The sequence below is a fragment of the Lissotriton vulgaris genome, chromosome 6 (genome assembly GCF_964263255.1).
Source record: "Lissotriton vulgaris chromosome 6, aLisVul1.2, whole genome shotgun sequence".
Lineage (NCBI taxonomy): Eukaryota > Metazoa > Chordata > Amphibia > Caudata > Salamandridae > Lissotriton > Lissotriton vulgaris.
The window spans coordinates 1,775,260,995-1,775,287,602 of NC_141694.1; the positions used below are offsets into that span (position 1 = coordinate 1,775,260,995).

A 26,608-nucleotide genomic window follows, 5' to 3' on the forward strand; every position below is an offset into this window, starting at 1 on the left:
TGGTGTTCGTGGACTTATGCGGTGGCTGGTGAGTCGTCTCCAGACACCATGTCCGGCAGCTCCTTTGTGGTCTATTGGTGGGATTCACTATCTTCTCCTGGAACTGATACTACTACTCTGGCCGGCTGATCTTGGAGGATTGTTGCTATGTGTTGTTTCTTTTTGTGTTAACGCAGCACGCATGGCTTTGAACTGGACAGACTTTGGTGGACGATGCCCTAATCTGCTGTGTTCATCCCGTCTGCTCCCTCCGTCCACGATGGCCACTGTACAGCCGGACCTTGTTGACAAACCGGACCGTAGGGGGCAAGGTTGAAGATATTTTTCCTTTTTTTGATTGCCGACGCTTGCACTGCTGGAACTAGGATTAACAATCGGGGGAGTTGAACGTTGATTCTGTATCGGTCTGAGGCTCCAGGGATGGCGGCCGAGAATGCCTATGGTGATTGTTTTTGGGTATATAAGTTTGGCCCTCCTCCGGTTCAATATGATTCTTTTCTTCCTTATTTCTGCTTCTATATTTCGGGTACTCTTTTTTGGGCGACAGACACACTGCTAGGGGGTGGGTAGGCCATAGCCTCTGCATGCGTGTAGGGTGGGGCGTAGGCGGGGGGTGGGGGGGTTATTTTCTCCGTGTTAGTTTCTATGGGCCTTATTTTTCTTTTTGTTCTCAACCTTTTTCTTTTCTCGTTTCTTCCTGGGTCAGTGGGATGGACTGGTGTTAGGTGGGTAGCGGCCGGCATGCAACGTATTTTGTGACTGTTTATCCTTTTGTTCTATTCTTATGCCGCCATTTTGATTGAGTTTCTCTGCTTGTTGGAGTTCATTTGGTAGACGTTGCCCATTCATGTCTTCGGGATTGTATGTACTCTGATCCTTCTTAATTCTTATACTTTCCTACATATTTTACCTAAATTTTTTTTAAATGAACCTTAAATTCTCCTGTTTCTCGGTAGTAAATCCAGTGTAACTTAGGTTGATTATTCTTTGTACCGATGTGCTACTGAGTTGAAGTATAGCTTACTACAATGCGCATGAAAATGTCGTGGCCGGCCGGATGGTTGTGGGCCCGTATTTGTTATATGATACTGCGCAATAAAGGTTTTCAAAAATGTAAAAAAAAAAAAATAATAAGTGTGCTAGTGTTGCCTGGACATTTTAAACCCCTGCCGTGTAAGTAGCCTTTCCCCAAAAAAATGTTGTGAAGGGCATCATTATGTCAAAGTCCTAGAAATGATGAATTTCCTATTTTCTCTGGCAACCCTGCCAAACACTGCGCTGTGGGTCTGGAACGATGGCAGGGAACTCTAATATGGCAGATACTAGGAAAACAACTAGCAAAGATTCAAAGGCTCCCTCACAGCCCCATGAAAGTGCAGCTGAGCTAAAGCTGGCATTGAACGAGAATAGCACATTTTGGCTGGGGTTTGATGAATCACAGGCTTGGCATTCGGCACGCAGCTGAAATAATCACAAGGCCAGTGACACTTTGACACACAATCGGGCTCTCTTCACACATATGCATAGCGTCTGACATTCTGTCACTGATACAATTAAACAGACTTGTGTAGAGTGCCCGACACCACATGCACATTTGTCAAAGTGTCCACGTGTAAGCAATCTGACTCACTTTTCAAATACAGGATGACAAATGCCAATTCAAGCATACATGCATGCACCACACAATCACACAAAAAGTGACAAGCACACTGAAAACATGGTACACTTTCACAATCTGACACTCTCACGCACAAGACTTTACCTACACAAATATCACACACACATCACATAATACACAAGCACGGGCTTGCACTTCTACAGGTGTATGACCCTCAATTACCATGGTGAGTAAACAGCACGGAGCTGGGGGGGAGTTCCAGACACTCGGCGGCTGTGACAAGACCCCTTGAAAGGACACGCAGCTTTGCCTCTGACACCATTGAAACATTTGCTCTCTCTTCATGCCCCCGGCTGGTGGCTGCGAAAAGAGAAGTTGCTGTCTCTGTAGCTCCTATGTCACACTCTGCCCGCACTGAATGAGGGTCAGTATTTTCAAACACACCTGACTCCACTGCGGACACACAACTCCCATACACCTATAAGTCACCTGCACACACATTACTCGCTTGCGCACACAACGACTGCATCCCTCACTTCGCCCCCTCGTACACACTCTTGGCTCCTCTCCTGCACAGACCTGACTACCTTGCACACACCACGCTCTCCTGCAAAAACCTCATTCCCTACACACAGTAATTTCACTGCAGTCAATTTAATCCCAGGCACACAACTCTCGCTTAAAACGGCCCCTCTGTACACAAAGCACTGCGTTATATATCGCTTCTTTCGATTCACACTCAACACTGGTCTGCGCATCTCACCACTTTTCACACACCTCACTCTCCTTCACACACCTCACTCCCCAGCACACACCCCATTCTCCTCCTTCCTCAACCTCACTCACACATCTCAACCCTGCTAACACGTCACTCGTTTGTAAATACCTCAGTCCCCTGTGCACACCTCACTCCTCTGCATTACATACCACACACACACTTACACATGCAATACTCTCCTGTACACACCTCTCAAATTCTCATAGCCCTCCCCTGCTTCCAGTCAGAGCTCACTCGTCCTCAGAGTGAAACTCGCCGACCTGCACTCCTCTGTACTCAGACACACTCCTCGCCCCATTCACTTTCACAATCAGCACTCTCCCCCACACCTGTCTCCCCTTCTCACGGACACTTCTCTCACCTACACATGCCCGACTCTTTAGCGCACACCTCTCGCTTCTGCTTGCTTTTCTCCTCTGCTCACACACACCTTTTGCACACGCAGTCTTCTGTTCAAGTTTCACTGCTCTGCGTAAACGCTGCTCTGCTAAGCACACTTCTGCAGCTCCCTGCTCACATCTTGGTCTTCACTCACTTTGTCGCACCACTTTATTTCCAAACGGTGCACATCTCGTGTGCTGGTGGGTGGGCTCAAAGGCGGGAGATGACGAGAAACCCATGACTCACAACCGCACCGTAGTGTATGCAACAATGCACAAAACAAATGCAATATTTGCAAATGTTCTGCATGTCCAGGTGTCTTAGGATGGGTGAAACCCCACTTCTTGGAGGGATGGGGGGGGGGGGGGGGGGGGGGGGGGCACTTTTTACCAACAGAGTTCACCAAGTAACACATGTGAGGAGGGGGCTCCCCTGGGACTCATCCAGCTCTGGTCTAGTTCAAGCCTTGGTCCACGCTGATTATCCACAGACCCGCTACACAGAGCAATGCCAGTATTTTAGCCGTGGCGCAAGTAGCTGTTTGCACATTGCATCCAAATAAAGTGAAACTTTGGAGCTCTCAAGCTCACATATGCAACCCGAATCTTAATGGTGGGCACAGAAGCAAAATATTGCTACAGTTATCCTCCTTTTGCTGGCGGAGCGGGTATGCACAGAGCCGCCCGCCCGAGCGCACACAGTAATGCTCCAGCACAGCCCCATCTAGGTCTGCAATAAACCAGGGAGCAGAATCAACCGCATTCGTTGACAGACCCCCGTCCTGCCCCCGAGAGGATAGAGCTCTGCCCACAGACCGACACCAGGCCCTGCTCTCCGCAGACCTGGACGGGAAAACGAAGAAGTCAGAAAACGGAAGCAAGGGAGCTACTCTGTGCCGAGCGCCCAGACACAGTCGAGGGGGATAGAAAAACTAGAAGGGTGTCTGAAGACAGCACTGTGCCCACGCACTGCCAGCTCAGCAGGACTGAGGTGAATAATATCCGAGCCTTGTGCACAGCTGTAACAAACTCGATTGCTGGGAAAGGAAATGGTTACTCGTGGACCCATGACCCAGCCACTGCCATTAACGTCTTGTTAAGTAAATGGTCTTTTTAAAGACCTGTTAAGTACTTGGGTGTAGCCGTAATAAGACAGACGGCAGACCGCAACAGCTCCTCTCCCCCTCACGTGAGCCAAGCAGGGGGCCTGGTGTTGCTCTGGCCCTTGGGCCATTCAAACCTCGGCTCCCTGTGTGCAGAAGCAGTGTTTCCCCCAGACACCTCTGCGCCAGGCAACCACAGGCAGGCCAATGTTTGAGATGCTTTGGCTCCATCAAGTGGCCAGGTGCCGCAACAACTTCGAAAATACTACGAAAATCAGTGACTCTGTTTAAACCAGGTCAGCTGATTTTCATCCGGGAGGGTATTATCGAGTACATTCGGTTTAAACCGAATTCTGGATAGCCTAAGTATAAATATTAGAGCAAAATGGGGGTTTAATGACACAGAAGCTGAATGCAGAGAGAGAGATCCGGTTTGCACTGCAGCTGTTTACAGAGATGCTGGGAGCCTGAAACTATGCCAAAAGGCTCACTGATGACCCGTGTAGGTTGGAGATTTGTTCCGGGACACTAGGCCTGGGAAAAGAGACTGCGTCCTAGGAGGCCTGGGTTAGTAAGTATAGATGGGGTTTAATGCTGGGTAGGCAGGTTTTTAGTGTAGTAATCTTTAGAATTAAATGCATGTGTTTTTAATTATGGTTCTCTGGTCTTTACATGCAGAATTTGTCTTTCAGTTACATGACCAAGGTTTGATGTTTTATTTTAGATAAAGAGAAAATTCAGGTTCACATTAATTGCATTAACAGTTTTTTCTTGATTTATTCCCCAAATAAATGGCAATGCTCAGTGAAAATGAACAATGACAGAATAAATGATCATTTCTTTTATGCAAATTAATTATACAAAATCTTTTAAAGGATTTCAGGTGTTCTTTATTTTTTTGGAGTCAATTAATTATGCAAATCAATGTATTGTTGTAGTGAGGTTCAGCTGGTCTTGACAATCACCATCAACTTGCTCAAATAATTGGTCCATCGACCTAATTGGCGGGGTAAATTGATGCATAGATTAGTTTAGTAGAATTATTGAGGAAAACAAATATTGGTGTTAAAATATGTGCTTAAAAAGGTATCCTGTCATAGGAGAGCATTCACTCAACCCAATGTATATATATATATATTTGCTAGGGTCTGGGGTAAAGGTGTGTGTGATTAGATGTGTTGTACTTTGGTGTTATGGGCCCCACCAGAGTGAATTGGACCCTGGGTTGGTGATATTTATGGGTGAGCGCTGCATCAGATTACTTGGTAAAAGATTAATGGTTATTATGGACTAGTTTGGTGATTTGTAACGGTTATTTTTACCAGCTTAGTGTATATAGAACCCCTGTATTGAAAGGTTAAAGTATATAGAATTTGATGTACAGAATTATGACTAACATCTGTTGAGTTCGTATTATGTTACATGTAGTCTTGAATAGGCTTCCAAATATTACGTGAAGCTGGTGCCTCTGTCTGCAGGCAGAGGAAGTGTGGCAAGTGAAGTCGCACAGCGCATAGTCTGTTTCAAAGGGTAGTATCGTCGTATACTATGGTGGTATTTGCGCATATCACAGGTGGTGTCGTCGCACCTCACAAGTTTAGGGACCTTAGGTGCGAAAGGATAAATGTATAACGAAGGGCAGTCTATGAAATGCTTGCCTTCAAGTACAGGGATCATGGCGTATTCGGTTTTAAAACTTATCGCTGGAAGAGTAGTAGGACTTAACTCGAGCTTGAAAGAAGGGTAAAGGAGTTGCGCCTACTTTACTTACGGTAGAGAAATTCTGTGGTGGGCTAGAGGTAAGCGCTGCCTACTGGAAATACAGGATTATTGTATGTATGAATAGGTATTTCCATATGAACGTGTGTAAATGAAGTAGCAATACGAGTTCTTGTGAAACTCGGTTAGACTCTAAGGAGGTGAAAAAGATCTGTGTTTTTCCTGGAGAAACGGATTCGTTATTGCCTGATAGAAGGGTAAGGTAGAGGGTTGTGCTACTTTATCAATGAGTCAAAGATCCTGTGGAGATAAGCGTCGTCTATTTCACATATGGGATACCTGCACGATTGAAAATCCATCACTTTGTTTTAGCGAAACAGACGAATGGAGTGGTTTTGTGTAAGATACTAACTGATTCAGTTGTATATTTTGTAAATACAGCTTCTCAATAAACCTTGTAAAGGAGGGGTCAGTCGGCGCTGCAGAATCCGGAGTGCTGTTGACGTCAAAAGTGTTGCAAAGGGATTGGTCCTTGTGACCAAGACAGAGTAAGGGCTGATTGGTGCATCAGCGAAAGCAGCCAAGTAATTGGTTAAGCACTAAGAAGACGTATCTTGTTCTAATTGGTACGCTAGTATAAACCGTGCTGTGATAGGCTGGTGTTACAGAGCAGCAACAGAAGAGTGCGCAATCTTTTGAAAGACAGGAAATGAACAGAAAAATGTATTATATTGGTAAAGAGGAAAGTTTCACTATTTGGAAAGGTAAAAAGATGGTTTGTGAAAGACAAGCCTGTAGAAAAACCGAAATTTGGATCAGAGTTTTCCCTGGAAACGCCTGTATCTCACATGCTAGTAAAGTATAGCCTTCACACTTGCATGTGGATCGAGAATTGGGTGCAATATACGAAAGGTGATGGTGAGCTTGCATTTCCTCCAGAAAGTTCCTTTAACAGAGGTTTTGCGAAATTTGAGAGAAACAATGATTAAACTTAGGCCTACACAATTTGAAGTGTTAATGGAATGGGAAGGGGAGGTGTATAAGAGAACAAAGATCAGGAAGAGGTATGATTTTGGTTTGGATAAATATCGGAATGAGAATACGGAGGACAAAATATGTAGATGGGAGCAGGTAGATGTACCAAATGATTTGTGTCCTGTCAAGAGTATGGGAGGATCAACAGGAGATAAAAAGAAAGAGGAAGAGAACCATGTTAAAATTTTAGACTGTAGATAGGGTGACACGAAAGATGATTTGCTAGGTTATATTGTGGATAACAGATCACCTTCTTATCAAGTGGATTCTGCAACAGTGGTGCAAAGTTTGCGCACCCTTGTAAAATCATACTCCAATAACCATAACTCGTATTAATGAAACATTGTGCATGAATAACCAACGTAGAATAAGAAATGCATCTACACAAATACACGTGGGAAATGAATCTTGCTTATATGTTGCAATCATAATCAACTAATTGTGTGATTTCGTTATGTTAAAACTAATAAGCAGCTTTTAAATTAATGGAATGTGGCCTAAATGTGCTTTTGTTTATGTGTCTTTGTGCAAAAACGTGAAAACAAAGTAAGTATATTGCACTTAAATGTAGCTATTTGCCAGGTAAATATTAATTGGGAAAACCTTAGTAAGGGGGAGGTAAACAGAAGGGTAAAACGACTTAAATTAATGCTCATTTGTGTTTGTTTCTATGATAGTTCCCATTCTTGCATCCTGAGGCCTAAGAGAAAATTGAGTCACTCGATTATTGTGGCCACAAAAGAACTGCGCATGAGAGAATTGAATGCGAGCAGCTTGAGCCCGGACGGAGTAAAGTTCAAGGTCGTTCCGGACTGTAAGTGTAGATGCCTGCCAAGTGATGAGCACAGTGTTACAGAACGTGGGAATATTGAGTAATGTTGCGAGTAGGGAACCAGACTAGGCTGGTCATTGAATAATACAATGGACCCATTAGAAAAATTGCGGGCGGAAGGAAACCTAAGTTTCAATGACTAGATGATGCTCATCCACCCCAAAACTGTCCAATCAGAACTCACATTCAAGTTAAAAGATACAATTTTAGTTAGATAGAGCTAGTGAAAAAGCTATAAAAAGTGCTGATTTTACTGAAGGGGATCGCTTCCTTCGATTTCCTCCTGAAATGCTGCTGGATTGCTGATTTTTCCGGAGATGTAAGAAGCCTGCCTAACTCAGTTTTCTTTTACAGGGAAATGCACTTTATCTGAGAGTTTAGTTAGGATGTTAGGAGAATAGGTGAATGGTTTGGGAACTATCAGTCTTTTGCTAATACTTGATCTATTCAAATAATAAAAATGTCTATTTTTTGGGTTTTCTTAAATAAATGATTTAACTGTCCTGAAACTGAATTCTTACATTTTAAATGTCGCATTTTCTGAAATAAAATAAAGTGAATAATTCTAGACATGCTGAATTTGCTATTAATAAAAATTAGATAAATAGAGAATCAAGCTGGTCTTGTTTTCCTACCCCTAATTTTTACTATTAGATCCATTGATCTCAATGGTGGTGTGTCTAATAAAATATCGTATTTTATGAAACCATTGTAAATACATCAAAACTGCAGATGTAAATAGTATAAATATGCAATTTAATTTTTTTAGACATTCCACTATGATACAGCAGCTTTTTCTTCGAATTTCACTGATCCATGAAGTAAAGTGTAAGTGTTTAAGAGTGATTCACAGTGTTATGGGCCCCACTGTATGAAAGAATGTTAGGAATTTTACTTCAGGGAGAAGTGACATGTCTTTAGAAGTTATTTCCGCAGGAGCGCTGCATCAGTAATTAGCTTGGTAGCAGAGCATTAGTTGCTATAGAATTAGCTAGGATTATGTATAAAGTATTTTATAAGAGTTTGATGTACAGGATTATGACTAACATCTGTTAAGTTCGTATTGCGTTATATGTAGTCCTGAAAAGGCTTCCTAGTGTTGTGTGAAGCTAGTTACTCTGTCTGCAGGCAGAGGAAGTGTGGCAAGTGAAGTCGCACAGTGCATTAGTCTGTTTCAAAGGGTAGTAATTTCGTATACTGCACTGGTATCTGCGCATATCACAGGTGGTGTCGTCGCACATCACAAGTGTAGAGACCTTAGGTGTGAGGATAAATGCATAGTGAGGGCAGTCTATGAAATCTTAGCCTTCAAGTACAGGGATAATTGTGTATTCTGTCTTAAAACTTACTGCTGGGAGAGTTGGAGCACTTAACCCGAGCTCGAAAGAAGGGTTAAGGAGTTGCACCTACTTTACTAACGGTAGAGAAATTCTGTGGTGGGCTAGAGGTAAGCGTTGCCTACTGGAAATACAGAATTATTGTATACATGAATAGGGATTTCTGTATGAACGCGTGTAAATGAAGTATCAATACGTGTTCTTGTGAAACTCTGGGATCGACTAAGGAGGTGAAAAAGATCTCTGTAAGTGCTTTCCTGGAGAAACAGGTTAGTTATTGCCTGATAGAAGGGTAAGGTAGAGGGTTGTGCTACCTTATCGACGAATCTAAAATCCTGGGAAGATAAGCGTCGTCTACTCCAATTGTGGGATACTTGAGCGATTGAAAATCTATCACTTTGTTTTAGCGAAACAATTAGTGGAAATTGTTTTATGTAAGTCACTGATTTTGTAAAATACCTTATAAATACGGCTTCTTGAAAAATCCTGGTAAAGGAGGGGTCAGTCGGCGCTGCAGAAGCCAGAGCGCTGGTGACATCAAAAGTGTCGTGCTGGGATTGGTCCTCGTGACCAAGACAGAGTAAGAGCTGATAGGTTCATCAGGAAGAAGCAGCAAATTGATTGGTTAAGCACTAAGAACGCATCTTGTTCTAATTGGTATATTAGTGTGAACCGCGCTGTGATAGGTTGGTGTTACAGAACAGCAACAGGAAGTGCGCGATCTTTTGAAAGACAGGGAATTTACTGAAAAATGTCTTACTATGAAGAAGAAAACAAGAAACCTTCATGGTTTAAGAAATTAAAAAGTGTATTTGTAAAGGATAAGGAAATTGTGAAGAGGGAAAATTACTTCCTCCACCAAAAACGCCCATTTCTTACAGGTTATCGAAATATGGTTACCATACGTGTGTTTGGTTAGAAAACTGGGCAAGATATACTAGAAATGATGGTGTATTGGCATTCCCAGAAGGAGGATCCTTTGATGTGGCGATTTCGAGAAATCTAAGAGATAAAATGATGAATCTTGACCAGAGACCTAGACCGACTCAATTTGAAGCACTAGGTGAATGGGAGGATGAGATGCATGATTTGGAAAGTGAGAGATTGTTAAGACATATCAGACCCAGAGGAAGAGGTAGAAATCTTTGGGGAGAAACACATGAGTAGAATGCGTATATGGAGAGAAGCGAACATGTTTGATGGTATGCATCCGGTTAAATTGGTGGATGATTATAAAGGGCGGAAATGTACAGAAAAGAGAAAAAAAAAATAGAAACAGGGAATAAGAACTATGGTGAAAGTGAATCAGAGGATGCTGTATTAGAGGAAATATTAAGTAGAAGACCACCACCACATCAACCAGGTTCATTATGGACTACCCCGAATGCTCCAATGATAGATGAGAGAACTAGTGAAACCCAAAACAATTTTCAAATTTTAGTGAAGTACCTGAAAGAATGAAAGTGAGATATAATCCGAGTACTTCCATGACAGAACCAAGACTTACTGGTACCCCTATGCAGAGTAATGAATGAGAAAAAGGAAATCTTGCAGAAAGGCGAGTTGCAGAGCAAGTTAGTACTGCTGAATATATAAGATTTAGGAATGTTTTGACAGAACAGATACAGGAACTTACGAAAAATATGGAAGCAGTAACGGTCACAGTAACGATAGGACCGGTCTTTCTAGTGTTTGAGAATCAAAGGATAAAAGAGCCAAGTTTGACAATCCCTTTACAACAGAGTCTGCAGGAATTAACAGGGAACATTTATCCTAATTTGTCAGAAATTATGCGAACTAATAATGTGAATCCGCCTGAATTAACCCTTAGAGTTTACCATACACCGACTGGAGCAGAATCTGACTGCTGCCCCTGAATGAAGCGTAGAGAAAAATCGATTTAACGCAAACACTTACAGGACCATCAAAAAGAGAATTAAGTGACTGGATTAAAACTTTTAAATTAAAAGAGCATGATCCTAAAGTTTTGGACGTAGCAATATTAAAAGTAGATATGGAAGAATGAATTATTGGAACAGAGATTAAAAACGTACCAAGACAATGATGTTTATGTGTAAAAGTATAACATGGAAAGCGAAATCAATACATGATCAGTTGGAAAACTTGGCTAGTGAACTAGAAGTGGAGTTTGCAAAGAAATAAATCATTACAGAAATCCTATAGAGTAGATTTTTCAGAAAAAGACATTGAAAACATGAATACAGGAGGAAGATTATCCCTAATAAAAGAACTAATTGTTCTGTTACGAAAATGGGGAGATGCGAGTAAATGGAGAGCCAAATGGGCAAAGGAGAAAGGGGAGACTAGTGACAAATCCACATTAGCGTTTCCAGTTAGGGAGAAAGAAGCAGTTGTAAATGAATTCCTAATGAGATAAATACCAGGAGGAGGATATATACATGTCTCATGGAGTAGACAAGATATATTATCATTCACAAATGATTTTCCCCGATTAAGAGAGAAACCGGTAGAATGGTATCGACAAGTAGATAGATTTGTGAAAGTTTCAAAAGTACTGTGGGTTGATTTGGATGGATTATTCGATATAGTTGTACCAGCAGATTTGTGGACTGAATGCAAAATCACTGTAAATTGGCCGAAAGAGGAATATCCTAGAGACAAAGTAACATGTGCTCTATCGCCTGAAGTAATGAGAAAATATGAACAAGTGATTGTATTTTTGAAAAACAAGATTCCACCAAAAGAGACAGATTGGGTAAAAATAGACAAGAACCAAAAGAGTCTGTACATTCATTTTATGAAAGACTTCGTATTTAAACAATATAGTGGTTATGAAGAGTTTAACGAGAAGGATATGAGCCACTTTATTTACAGATTGGAGTATGGATGGAGACCAAAATTGGAGACATGATCCGGCATAATAGGATAGGTTGGCAGTCAGGAACTGTAGATGACGTTTTAAGAAAAGCAAAGTATTGTAGTGAAGAGATTGATGCAAAATAAAAGAAGCTGAAGGAAAAAGCTATGTGGGCACAAGTGAAGGTAGCAGAACACCAAGGGCACAAATGGAAAATAAAAATAGTGATGCAAATCAAGGAAAACCGAAAGGAAATTACCACAAAACAAAATTAATAGGGAATATAGATGAACTCAAAAAAAAATTAGTGTCATAATTTCATAATTGTGGCAGGTTAGGACATTGGAAGAAAGAGTGCAAGTGTCCACCGAGAGTTAACACAGAAAATGCATCATTAAATCTTCAGGTGCAGAATGAGGTAATTCAGCAACAACTGCAACAGCCACAGATAGGTAATCAGCAAAGTCAGGTGGCACAACCGCCACTTCCACACAGTGTAAATCAACAGAGACAGTACAGAGACAGGATTCAGCAGAGTCGAGCAGGTAAATAGATCGTCTAGAGTGAATGTGAGTCCGCAGTATTGGTTGCAAGAGGAAGGTGGGAGTGACTCGGATGAAAGTTTGACGGTGACTGAGAGGGAGAAGAGTGTGTTGGGAGCCACTCTTGAAGTTCATCAGTCTGGTTCATTTGTAAGCAGAAAAGTAAATGATGTAGAAATAGCTTTCATAGTGGACACTGGTGCTACTCGTTCTACTGTTAGGTCAGTGGAAGTTCAGAATCTCCCTCCATCGGGTGAATCGATCCAAGTTGTAGGTGTTGCCAACAGACAGATTAAAAACATCCTTAACACAACCAGTTGAAGTTAAAATTGGAAATTTTAAAGATATGCACCGATTGGTGGTGTGTGACAGTAGTCCAGTAAATCTGTTCGGAAGAGATATACTGTGTAAGATGAACTGTGCCATATACTGTTCACCAGATGGTATAGAATTGCAAACCCCAGATGAAGATTGTCTGTATAAAATGACCATGCTTCTGATGGAGGCAGAACAGAATAAATTGTTTCCCGTCATTGACCGAGAAAAGATACCGGATGAGTTGAAAAAGGTAGGGACAGAAAAGGTGTGGGTTTTCACAGGTGAAGATATTGGATTAATGAAAGATTTAGACCCTGTAAAGGTCTCCATAAAAGAAGGTGCAAGTTATACGAATATTCCCCAGAATGAGATGACTGCAGAAATAATTGAAGGAATAACCCCTGTGATAAACAAAATGATTGAACGAGGTATACTGAGAGAGATAGAAAGTTGTCCTTGTAATTAGCCAATAATGGGATTGAAAAAGTCAAATGGAACTTTCAGAATAGTACAAGATTTGAGAAAGGTTAATAAAATAGTTGTCCTATGTTGTCCGATTGTGCCAAATCCAGCAGTGATTTTATATCAAATTCCTCATGATGCAGAATGGTACACTGTGATTGACTTGTGTAATGTGTTCTTTACGGTTGCATTGCACCCAGAGAAAAACAAATTTTTGCGTTCAGATTCGGAGACAGTATTTTGGCATGGTGCCAAATTCCTCAGGGGTATACTGAAAGTCCATCGATCTTTAATCAATTGCTAAAGAAGTCATTAGAAAGTTTGAGTATGCCTGGAGAATCAGTACTGGTTCAATATATTGATTATCTCCTTGTGGCATCCAAGACAAAAGATGCACGTGTGACAGATACTATTGCACTATTGAATCATTTGGCTGAAGGACATAAGGGGTCTCCGTCAAAATTGCAATTTTGTCAGCAGGAAGTGCAGTATCTAGGTCATAAAATTGCTAAAGGAATCAGACGGGTAACTACAGAAATAATCAGAATGATACAAGTAATGCAGCCACCAAAAACCAAGAGACAAGTGAGAATGTTCCTAGGAATGGTAGGTTATTGTAGACAATGATTTAGTAGATTTTAATTACTTGCAAAGCCGCTCCAGAGATTAACAAGAGCAGATATCAGGGACCCTATAGTTCTGACTAAAATGGAGATGGAAACATTTGAGCAACTAAAAAGGAGCCTATATGAAGCACCAGCATTAGGAATGCCCAATTATGAAAAGGAATTAGAGCTATACTGCAGCGAGCGAGAAGGATGTGCATTGTCAGTTTTGATTCAGTGACATGGAAAACTGAGAAACCCTATTGCGTATTTCTCAGCTGTTTTGGACCCTGTTGCAAAAGAATTGCCAGGTTGTCTGAAAGCAGTAGCAACTACAAGTGTTAGTTTGGAACAAAGTGAAGGAATAGTGATGGGATTTCCTGTAAGAGTGTATGTACCTCACTCCGTGGAGATTCTCCTAACTAGAACGAAAACCTAATATTTGAACAATAACAGGATGACCAAGTATGAAAAAGTATTTCTAGGAGCAGAAAATTTGACCATCACTAGATGTGTAAATGTGAACCCTTCCACGTTATTACCTGACACAGAAGTGAGAAATTAGGTTGATCACAAATGCTTGGATGTTCTTGAATACTCTACCAAACCAAGAGCAGACAGAGAAGAACCTTTGCCTGAATCAGACTATACGATGTTTGTCGATGGTTCATGTTTGAGAACAGATGAGGGTGCTTTAAGTGTAGCCTACGCGGTCTGTACCATGGCAGGTGTATTAGAAGCTTCTTGTTTGAAAGGAATTCAATCTGCCCAAATAGAGTTGATTGCCCTGATTCGAGCATATGAGTTGGGAAAATAAATCAAAGTGACCATAGTGACTGATAGTCAGTATGGCTTTGGAGTTGTTCATGATTATGGACAACTGCGGTCCCAAAGAGGTTATATGACTTCTGCAGGAACACCCATACGAAATGCTGAATTTGTACGAATGCTGTTGGATTCCATTCAATTGCCAGACAAATTGGCTGTGGTAAAATGTGCAGCACACAAAAAGGGGATGACCATATCACCTGAGGTAACAGGTATGTAGATTCAATTGCTAAATACTGTGCCAGAAGTCTTGCATCAATTAATAAGGAACGGGAGAAAGAGCATGTTCCAAGTCCTTTAATGCTAACAACTGTAGTTGAAACATGGCAGGAAGTAAAGCAAATGCAGGAAGAAGCTGATGAGGAAGAGAAAAAGGTCTAGTTAAAAGCAGGGTGCAGACAAAGAGAGGAAGATGAAATCTGGGTTTCCAAAGATGAAAGACCAGTAATGCCCGATAGCATGATCTCAAATATGGCCCGAATGTACCATGGTCAAGCACACATTGGAAGAGATGCCATGCTTCGCTTGTTCAGACAGACATGGTATAATAACCCAAAGTTTAGGATGATAGCTGAAAGTTTGTGCCAGAGATGTTTAGTCTGCCAACAATTCAAACCAAACAGGAAAAAAATTGTGAGTTTGGGAACCATAGGACGGGAGGGAGGTCCATTTACACAAATGCAATTGGATTTCATAAAACTACCGCCGTGTAAAAGGCTCCGATATGTTTTGGTGATCTTCTGTTTGTTCTCCCGATGGGTAGAAGCCTTTTCCTACCAGGAGGAACGATGGGCTAACTGTTGCAAAACTGCTTTTAAGGGAAATCATACCTAGGTTCGGTTTCCCAGTGACTATTGAAACGGATCGTGGTCAACATTTCCCCCATGAGCTCATACAAATGGTATGTGAAGCACTGGACATTCGTCAGAGACTGCATTGTGCTTACCGACCTGAGGCTTCAGGAGTGGTAGAGTAAGTCAATGGAACAATTTAAAACAGAATCGAAATTTGCCTAGCTTATGTAACGGTAAGTTTCAATTCTATTAAGGACACGGAGGCGAGGATTATCCCACCCAGGCTACACAGTGGTTTCTCTACCCACCCGTATGGCAGTAAGTAAAGCGTTTTCCTTTACATTGTCTGTACTGTAATAGTCACTGAATGCTCCTCGCCTTATTGTTGCATTCCTGGGCCACCTCGCTTACGCTGTTCCTTTATTTCGACAGGCAACGAGGGTGCTAAGCAGGATCAATGAGGTGTATGCGTGATCTGCGCGAAGAAAGAAGAGGAAGAGAAGGCCGGTTTTATAGCGGTGATGGACAGAGTGGAAGGACTATGGACTGACAATATATAAGAGACTCTTGGGAGTTGTTGTTTTGAGCTGCTAAACGTTCCGTCAAATGCTTTAGACATTAGAGCATTTTTTGTTCACTGTTATATATATTTTCCTAAGCTGCTGTGGAGTCTTTATGTTAATAAAGCGAAGGAAGCTGCTGTGGAGTCTTTAGGTTAATAAAGCGAAGGAAGATATAGCATAATCTGAAGCCTCCGGTCCTGACATAGAATTGCAAAAATGTGCCTAACAGGATTGAAGTGGCCTGATTCCTTGCCACTTTCTTTGATGACCTTAAGAGGCATTCCTGACAGGAAAACTGGATTAAGTCCAAATGAGATCTTGATGGGCAGGGTAATGAGACAAGCAAACGTACCCGTTGATAAATTGTTAACAATTAATGATGATATCATACTGGATTACTGCAAAAACATGTCTGAAGTAGTAACTTCCGAGTTCCATCAGGTGGGAACCGAATCAAACACCAAAGAATGTCTAGCACATGATCTAGTCCCTGGAGACTGGGCGAGGATAAAGGTACACCGCAGAAGAAACTGAGACCAAGACAGGTTGTTTTGGTTAGCACTTCTGCAGTCAAATGTGCTGGAGTAAAGAGATGGGTACACGCAAGCCATACCATCCGTGTGCCTGAACCTGAAAATATTGATGAGGAAGGTGAAAGCACAACCGATTCAGATTCAGAAGGTGAACCAGCGACTGAAGATAGACAGGAACGTCGATATCTGGAAGTATCAGATACTAGTTCTGCATCTGAAGGAGAAGGAGAAAGTACTGAAATACCAAATTCTGAAGATCAAGCTGAAGATCGAGAATTGGTAGAGAGACACCATTAAGAACACTGAGCAAAGTGAAAATAAAACTGGTGAAGAAGAAAATTCTGAGAGACTGAAAGCTCTGAAGACAGGAACGAAAATCTTGACACTGGGAAGGCGGAAGTAGCTCATGAAGATGAGATTCCAAGTACCAGCTATGGAGATGTTCCTAACAGTGAAAGAACGGTCTAAAGATAAAAGTGACTCTGAAAAGGAGAGAGACACTGAAAATCATTATCAATTAAACTGTTGAAGACACAGACAGGGAGACTGAGGACAGTGCAGATGAAACTCCATTGAATAAGAGTCCAAGAAAAAGGGCTTGGAGAGTGGAGCATAACACCACAGAGCCTAAGACAAAAAGATTTTGTAAAGGAGATAATTGGCCTAATGGGAATAATGGACTGAGATTTAAACTGATAAAGAAAGACAACAAGAACAAGTTAATGAAATAACCAGTCAAAGAGAAGCATTGGGAAAGAAAATAGAAGTTGTACAAAGGCCAAAGAGAGTAAGGAGACCGAATCAGAAGTATAAATCACCTGAATGGACTTTTATAGTACTACCTCCAATTGAAGAAGTAAACAGTAGTCAAGAGAATTTGAGTTACCCAAAGACAAATGGGAAAAGTGAGTAAAAGGCTGAACCAGGAAGAAAAGTGGTAATTTATCAAAAGCAAAATTTTGAAATTTCAGAAGAATGAAAGGATAGAAGGACATTGAAAGTAGAAAGGAAAATCTTTGTAAGTGACATAAGGTCGAAGAAATCCGGTTAGAAACACAAAAGCTTGTAAAGACATTAGGTCGAAGAAAACTTGTTAGAAAAACTCGCTGTGTAAAAAAAAAATGCGTTACTAATGAACATAAAACGAAATGTTCTACTTTTAGAAAATGGTGCAGAATGTGCTTGTTTTGTAATCCTTTCCAAGATAGCTTAGTAAAACTGAAACACAATGGAAGCTCAGATGAAGATAATGTTAAATCTAAATCAAATAAGCAGCATGCATATATGCCAGAATTACATTAAGATATCTCTATCGGTGATTATACGAAAAACACCTTTTCAAGATTAACTGAATATGTTAGAACAATGGATGCTAGTGACTTATGTATGTGTAAAGTTGCCAGCATCTGTTTCTGATGGGGTGACCTACCATCATCTCCCACTTACATATGGAGTTACATGTAGCGTGATTGCAAGCTTATTTTATTATCAAACAGGCAAATTGGAGTATCAATATTCCAATTCGGATGAAGTATTTGCAAAATTGAAAATAGATAGTGCATTAAATAAGAAAAAGCCTGCTACAGTTATGGGAGAATATTTTTTAGAAGTAGATGAGTTGAGTCATGACCATGCATTCAAAAAACAATTTAACTTGTAAGATGAGAGTAGAAGAAAAGGCGTTCTTAGACCTGGTTGAAGAAAGCCGTATTGCTTATAAACGTAAAAAGAAAATGAGGCATGAAAAATCAAAATATTGGACATTTAATAATGAAAATATTTATGAAAGAAATGTGAATGTAGCAATAAATATAGACACTCCATTGTTAGGGAAATCTTGTATTAGGAGACAATATACCATGTATGACAATTATTTTGTGGGAGCACGTCAATGTAGAGATACTTATCGCATCCTATGGGCATGGGGATTTAAAGGTGGGAATGATCCTATTTTTCCTGGAGTATATTTTATATGCAGAAACAAAGCTAATTATAGGCTGCCTGGCCATTGGTATGGGACATGCTATGTGGGTTTGGTCTTCCCTAAACGTTTCTATGTAGATAGAGGAACAAATGGAATTCATGAGATAGGTAAACCTTTAAGTTGTTGTAAAAGAGAGAGTTATAGAAATAATAGGTGATGTTTTTAGAGCACTGATACCAGCAGCGGGAAGATCTTTAAATGCAAATCTAATTCGGAAATTGTCAACGATAGTAGATAGTTTGTCTACAGATACAGCTGGTGGATTCCTAATGGTAAACACTGAAATGATTGATATGCGAACTATGGTAATGCAAAATAGTCTTGCACTTGAGATTATGTTACCAAAAGAAGGAGGAGTTTGTGGAATTTGTAAAGTACAGCATTGCTGTACATACATTCCAGATAAAAGTCAAAACATTGAAAAGTATATTACAAATATTACGGTATTGCATAGAAAAGTTTAACCACTGGAGGTTGATGGTATCCTTGAACAACTTGGTAAAAGATTAACAGCAATTGAACATTGGTTTCAAGAAATAGGTAATTCAGTTATAGGTAAAATACTAATTCCAGTAACAGTTATAGTATTAGTCATAATGATGATCAGGTTATGTTGTGTATATAGAAAAAGAAGAAGTCATTAAAGACAATGATTCAGAAAAGACGAGAAAGCGAAAAAGGTGATATAGAAATGGAAGAGTTTCAAGAGAAAGTCTTTAAAGATACAAGAGAAAAGGATACTAAAGTATAGGCATGCTAATCAGAAGAATTTGGAACATGTTCTGAAAATATTAAAAATTGATAATTTTTGGGTGGTATTTGGTGATAAATCACCAAAGGGGAGTTGATGGAGCAAGGTGGTGAAATAAAATTTTGTGCACCCTTGTAAAATCATGCTCCAATAACCATAACTCGTATTAATGAATCGTTGTGCATGAATAACCAACGTAGAATAAGAAATGTATCTACACAAATACATGTGGGAAATTAATCTTGCAATCATAATCAACTAATTGTGTGATTTCGTTATGTTAAAACTAATAAGCAGCTTTTAAATTAATGGAATGCGGCCTGAATATGCTTTTGTTTATGTGTCTTTGTGCAAAAACGTGAAAACAAAGTAAATAAATTGCGCTTAAATGTAGCTATTTGCCCGATAAATATTAATTGGGAAAACCTTAGTAAGGGGGGAGGTATACAGAAGGGTTAAACAACTTAAATTAATGCTCATTTGTGTTTGTTTCTATGATAGTTCCCATTCTTGTATCGTGAGGCCTAAGAGAAAATGGAGTCACCCGATTATTGTGGCCACAAAAGAACTGTGCATTAGTGAGAATTTAATGCGAGCAGCTGAAGCACAGACTGAGTAAAGTTCAAGGTTGTTCCTGACTGGAAGCGTAGATGCCTGCCAAGTGATGAGCACAGTGGTACAGAATGTGGGAATATTGAGTAACGTTGAGAGTAGGGAACTGGACTAGGCTGGACATTGAATAATACAATGGACCCATTAGAAAAATTGCGGACTGAAGGAAACCTAGGTTTCGATGGCGAGATGATGCTCATCCACCCCAAAACTGTCCAATCAGAACTCACATTTAAGTTAAAAGATACAATTTTAGTTAGATATAGCTAGTGAAAAAGGTATAAAAAGTGCTTCAATTTCCTCCTGAAATGCTGCCGGATTGCTGATTTTTCCTGAGATATAAGAAGCCTGCCTAACTGTTTTCTTATACAGAGAAATGCACTTTATCTGAGATTTAGTTATTGATGTTAGGAGAATAGGTGAATGGTTTGGGAACTATCAGTCTTTTGCTAATACTTGATCTATTCAATTAATGAAAATGTCTATTCTTGGGTTTTCTTAAATAAATGATTTAACTGTCCTGAAACTGAATTCTTATATTTTAAATGTTGAGTTTCCTGAAATAAAATAAAGTGAATAATTCTAGACATGCTGAATTTGCTATTAAGAAAAATTAGATTAATAGAGAATCAAGGTGGTCTTGAGTTTTCCTATGCCTAATTTTTACTAGTAGATCCATTGATCTCAATGGTGGTGTGTGTAATAAAATATCGTATTTTATGAAACCATGGTAAATACATCAAAACTGCAGGTGTAAATAGTATACATATGCAATTTAGTTTTTATTAGACATTCCACTATGATACAGCAGCTTTTCCTTTGAATTTCACCAATCCATGAAGTAAAATGTAAGTGTTGAAGAGTGATTCGCAGTGTTATGGGCCCCACTGTATGAAAGAATGTTAGGAATTGTACTTCAGGGAGAGGCGACATGTCTTTAGAAATTATTTCCGGAAGAGCGCTGCATCAGGAGCACCCCACAAGCATCTGAAGTGTGACCCTCACCCACCACCAATATTTGAAAGCGTTTTTTTTGGGCCGCCCCACAAGTCCAACCAGAATACAATATTAATAGAACAGATACCAAATAGGGTCAAAGCATTCCTTGAAACTACTCCTTTTGGTGTACAGCAGGCCTTCAAAGTACCTTGTTATGCTTCTCGATTGAGTCATAGGTCCCCTTGACAGAACTAAACTCCTGCAGCTTGTCCCTCAGGGAGGTCTCCATGTTCTTCCACTTGGCCTGCAAAAAAAGAAGCCGGCTTAAGGGATCACGTTTTTACAGGGTTTCTACATCGTCTGGTTACTGCAGAATTATACAGAGAAGTGTTTTACAAATGTGAGACACTCCTGCTACTGTCCAGAAACCGGCACAAGGGCAGCGTCCACATCTGTATAATTTCAGTGTTTAAATAAGCTCCAGTGCATGAGTCAGATGTCTCTAGTGACTCACCGCATCTCAGCAGCTGCCCTGGAAACTTGTCGCTCTTTCTATATATTAGAGAGCCTGAGGTTAGTAGTACGGTACTTTTATCCATATCTGGAGCTTGGCGCAGTCTGGTTCATAGGGCACTGGCTGAAACAAGCACACTCAGACGAGGCAATGCAAGCCATACTGGACAGCATCGAGGGCAAACATGGAGGTTACAATCATGCAGTTGTGTCCTGGGCAATAGAGTAAGAACTGCAAGGAAGAACAGGGTCAGAGTTTCATTAGGGGACGCAAAGGTCAAGTTAAATCACCATAAAAATTCACACTCCCAAGCTGAAAACCTACATGTGCACCTCAGGGTTGCAAGTAAAGAGACAGTTTACCCATAATTTACATCCCTGTATTTGGCAAAACTGAATGGCTAGTTTAGGATTATTTGCATGCAGGTTAAAAAGGCTGGGGCAGGTCACAAGTACTAATATAGAGAATACAAGTTGTTTCGTGTAGCAGTTGTGTTGGAGAAATGGCTAGCGCTCCACTGGGTGCTCCTCAACATGTTAAACATTGTTTATTTGCCCCACCGCAAGCAAAACGTCAAAGATGTTGTGGGACTAGTAAACCCGAATTAGGTTTTAAAGAGTGTGGGGGGCGTGGCCAAGATGGCGGGCTGAGAGGACGCTCTTGCCGTGAGCTCCCGAGCCCCTGGAAACCCTGCACCGTTTTCCACCGCTGACCTCCCCCCGGATCGGGCGGAAAACGCACCCAGTGCACCCCGGGGTGGTGTAGAGCAGTCCGCAGCCCTCCATTTCCCTTCTGCGGCGGCGTTGCCGCTTGGGAACCGGCCCGCGGCGAGAACTGTCCGAGGAACCGCCGGGGGGCCGGAGACCCTTCGATCACAGATCCCCAGAGATCCGGCGAGGGAGGCTTGGAGCACGGAGTAGACAAGCGGCTTGCGGGTGCTCAGACGGAGAGACCCCGACGTGGCCTGGACACGACCTTCCCCAGCGGAGCCGCATTAGCGGAGAGTGGAGAAGCGGAGCCGACAGGAAGCAGCTACGCAAGCCCAGGGATCAGGTAGGCCGCGAGGCCCGAGCCACATGGCCCGGCCCCGAGCCCCGCCCTGCGCCACTTCCGGGTGACTCCAACCCCTCGAACACTCACAGTCGCCTCCGCTACCCGCAGGACCTGACCCTTCCCCGGTCCCGGCCACGGAACGACCTGCTCGGCCGGCCTCAGGCCACGTTATAATAGAGTGGGCCTGCGAGAGATGAGTGCTGCGATCCCCGAGAGAAGGCCTGGACGGAGTCGCTGGAGGAGGTGTGGTGCGACGACCAGTGAGAGAACTGTCCCGTGGTGCTCTCTCTGTACCAGAAGATCTCGACCTAGGCCCTGGTCGGAGAAGAGCAGCACACATAGCCCAGCAGACGAGACTGCGCCGCACCGACGCTGGTCCCCCAGGCCGAGGCGGACTGCCATCTTGGACGAGGGCGGACCGATCACACCGGCCCTGTCACGCAACCTTCGCTCAAGGCACTTGGAGGCGCCTACCCGGGATTAGGGCTGCATTGGTGCTCCGGAGTCCGAAGATTCCGTGTGAGGTGAGGATTGTCACCCTCTAACGAACTGCTGTACGGGCCCGGACCCCTTACTCGCCATAGCACGTGGGCCTTGGTGATTCCCCTCCCCCACGATGTCGAATGCCAGAGGGTCGAAGAAGGGAGACCGAACCTTGCCGGACATGCTGGGCAGAGGCGCCCCGAGGCAAGACAGAAATCAGCCAGCCCCGAGCTCTCGAGGCGCGGAAGGCGGGGAACCCCCGGTGACTAGATCTTTTCTGGAGTCACTGTTCAGCTCTTTGAGGGAGGACTTCCAAGCCCTAAAACAGGAGGTGGCCGGGGAGGTTCGAGAAGTTCGGAGAGAGGTTGACTCCCTGGGAGAAAGAGTGAACACGGTGGAGGCGGCTGGCCACTCCAGGGATGAGGAAATCACTCACCTGCAGCAAAAGGTCCTGAGGCTGAGAGATCAACAGATTGACCTACAGGCCCATGCTGAGGACCTTGAAAACAGGTCTAAACGCAACATACGGGTCCGAGGCGTTCCATCCAGTGAGGAGGGTGAGGATGTGGCCGCCTACTTAGGGGCCCTGTTTCGTGAAATTCTGGGAGAATCTGAAGACTTCCCGATCCGAATCGACAGGGCACATAGAGTTGGTCAACCCCGTAGGGCCTCGGCGCCTCCTCCGGACATTTTGGCCTTCCTGCAGGACTTCCCCCAGAAAGAGCGGATTCTCCGTGAGGCCAGACGACAGCAACCTTTACGTTTCCGAGACCATCAAGTGGCTCTGTATCAGGATCTGTCCGCAATAACGCTGCAGTAAAGGAAGGCCTTTAAAATTGCTACGGACTTTGAGGGAACATGGCACACAGTATTCGTGGGGACATCCCTTTCGACTCATCTTTCGCTGGAATGGGGCTCTGCACCAGCTCCGATCCCTCCAAGACGTTTGCGGAGTGCTGGGAATCACCGCGACGGACACGGACACTCCGGCGCCTCGTCGCAGGCGGAGCACACGAGATGGCTGGCAGCTAGCCGGGGGACTGCGATCCCCGCCACCGCCCACGAGACCCGGCTCGCCTACAATCCGAGCGGAAATGTCCAGCGCTATACAGGAGGCTTCCAGGACTACGGCGACTGGTGATGTGGCCTTGACGGCCTGAACATACTCCGGGGGGAGACTGCAGTAGCCTTATCTTCATTGCAGGTGCGGGAGTTCCGGGGGTGGGGGGTGGCGGGGGCACTGGAGGTTGTGGCTGGACGTCCACTTGAACAACTTTCCACGGCCTTGTCCGTTGAGGACCAGACTGGGACAATGAAGTGCTATGCATGGTTGGGGGTGAGGGGGGTGGGTGAGGGAGTTGAGTGGGTGAGTTTGAGGTTTGGGGCGTTCACAGGGCGGCGGGTTCCAGGGAGGGTGTTCTCACGGTTGGGGGGGTGGGGGCCCGGGGACTGTACTGTGCTACGATGTCATTTACTTTCACGGTGTGCTGTGGCTGCGTTCTGTTGCCTTGGAGTTTAGTCCGGCGGAGCGTGCCCAACTTGCTGAGCGATACTGGTATTCCCCTCACTGATGACCCTTAAGATTGTCACCCTGAATGTGAAGGGGCTGAATAACCAGGTCAAACGGAAAGCTGTACTGTCCCTTCTGGAAGACTCGCAGGCAGACATCTGTCTTCTACAGGAGACTCATCTTTTAGCTAAAGACTGCCACAGGCTGCGAACCCCAAAATTCCCCACGCAGCTCTTCTCTTCCTGCGCTTCCAAAACAGCAGATGTAACGATCATGATGTCTAGGAGGTTCAAGGGGGAGATAATGCAAAACGTAGCGGAACAAAAAGGGAGGCTTTTAGCTTACAGAGTCAGGGTGGGAGGTCTGGTCTTCACTGTAGGCTCGATATATAGCCCCAACAACCATCAGGAACAGTTTTTACACAGGGCGCCTGAAGACGTGACGACCACTCCTGACAGACACATCGTCATTGGGGGGGGGGGGGGGGGGGACGACTTGAATATGGTCTTTGATGCGTCCCTGGACAGGTCAACGCAAAGACGCCTACAATCGGGGGAGCTCTCGAGCTCGATTAGGTCCCGTCTGGAGGATCTTGACATGCATGATATGTGGCGCCGCCTCTACCCTACGACCCGTGCCTACTCATACTATTCTCACGCCCACAAATCCTATGCGAGACTGGACCATCTCCTGGTGACGGGTCCGATGTATGAGCTGGCCTCAGCCGCCGACATAGGAGTCTTGTCTCTCTCTGATCATGCCCCGGTAGAGGGCACTTTCCAATTACCTCCTGTGTCTCCCTCACGAGGGGTCTGGCGTCTCAGGGACACTTTGCTGCACAAACAATCCGTAGTGAAGCATATCCGCGAGTCCATAGAGGAGTAAAAGCGTCACAATGATAATGATGAAACCACCCGCGCAACACAATGGGCCGCCTTAAAGGCGGTGCTCCGCGGCGAGTTTATTGCAGTCTCCTCAGCGGAGAATAGAGACCGTCAGCTAAAAAAGGACGAACTTACACGCAAGGTGAGGGAGCTAGAACAGGTGCATCAACGGACAGGAGCCCCTCGAGTCTGGAGGCAACTTAAGGCTGCTAGAAAGCTCCTGTCCACGCTCGACATGGACAGAGCGGAGTACGCCGTACTACGCCTGAAACACAAATACTACACTGGCGGAGACAGGTGTGGCCGGCTCCTTGCGCATAAACTCCGCGTACAACATCAGCAGCATCGGGTGAAAGAACTGGCGGTCCCCAATGGGGGGGGGACAGTCACGGAGGATGGCCAGATTGCGGAGGGCTTCCGTAGATACTATGCCGATCTCTACGCCGGTGTCCCCCCATCCGTTATTATATACGGGGTAGCCCAATGAAAGTCCTAGGACCTGGGTATTGAGCGTTACAGATATGGTGGTCCTAGACGTTAACTCCACACACAATTCTTGATATTATTTCAAATGAACTTTGTTCAACTCTTATTCCACATGCGAAATTAATCCTGCAATGAAGAATTTGGAAACATAGAAGAAGAAACACAATAGCCCAAAACAAACAAATGTCCAACTCACACAAAAAAAGGGTTTTTTCAATCGTTTTAAAAGTAGAGGAGAGAAGACTCTACTGTTTATTCTCAATAAAACTCCTCCTCATGATACAATACACAAATATGCAGTTTTAGGAAAACAGGGGGTTACCAAAGGGTAAAGTGCATAGAGTGAGAAATTAGTGCTCGTGTAAGATACAAAAGGACCAAGATGGTCAGGGGACGGTGAATTTCAAATGTTTGAGTCCAAGGTTAAATAATCCTTGGCAAGATTCAAGAGGAGCCTGCCCTCAATTGTTATTACGCAAAAAAATGTCAATCTTTCTTGCTGTCTTACGGCGATCAGTTTATCTGTTGCTTCGTATTTTCAGAGGGGTGAGTGGGCAGGGGCACAAAAGATGCAGGCTCCAGGGAGAGGGGGAGATTGTTGACGTTTCAACCCAAGGATACGAAGGGCAATTGATATCCTCATGAATGGGTCTTCATCAGGACGGGAAAGTGAAGAGAGGGAGCTAAGTTACATTGCATTTATGTAACCCCAGCGGTGTGGGCGGACCCCTGTAACAACAAATGTGAGGGCTAAGTATTTCAAACCAATAACATGAAGGTCCCCCCATCAGCGCAAGCCGAGACTGACTATCTGGAGTCGGTGGTTCTCCCATCCCTCACGCTGGACAAGGCCCAACATCTTGAGCGAGAGATCCGGATTGAGGAGATGGTTACGGCCATTTCCCGACTCAAACACGGGAAAGCTCCGGGGCCCGATTGCTTTATACCTCTCTTCTATAAGACCTTTTGCCAAGACCTGGCACCACTGCTGACGCGCCTATTTAACTCATTCTCTGAACCGGGTGCTATCCCTCCGGAGTTCCTTCAAGCGACGGTGTCGGTGACCCCTAAACCGGGCAAGGACCGGACCGAGTGCGGATCCTACC

The 26,608-nt window shown here is 43.4% G+C and overlaps 1 protein-coding gene across 2 annotated transcripts in view; it reads right to left on the reverse strand.

Moving 5' to 3' along the window:
• The window catches only part of TRIM35 (tripartite motif containing 35), a 333,014-nt gene that overhangs the window by 248,086 nt on the left and 58,320 nt on the right, over window positions 1–26,608 (reverse strand). For both annotated transcript variants that reach the window (XM_086925495.1, XM_086925494.1), the window contains exon 2: window positions 20,781–20,876. In XM_086925495.1, the coding sequence (XP_086781621.1) occupies window positions 20,781–20,876 (96 nt within the window). The remainder of the gene's footprint in view (window positions 1–20,780; window positions 20,877–26,608) is intronic.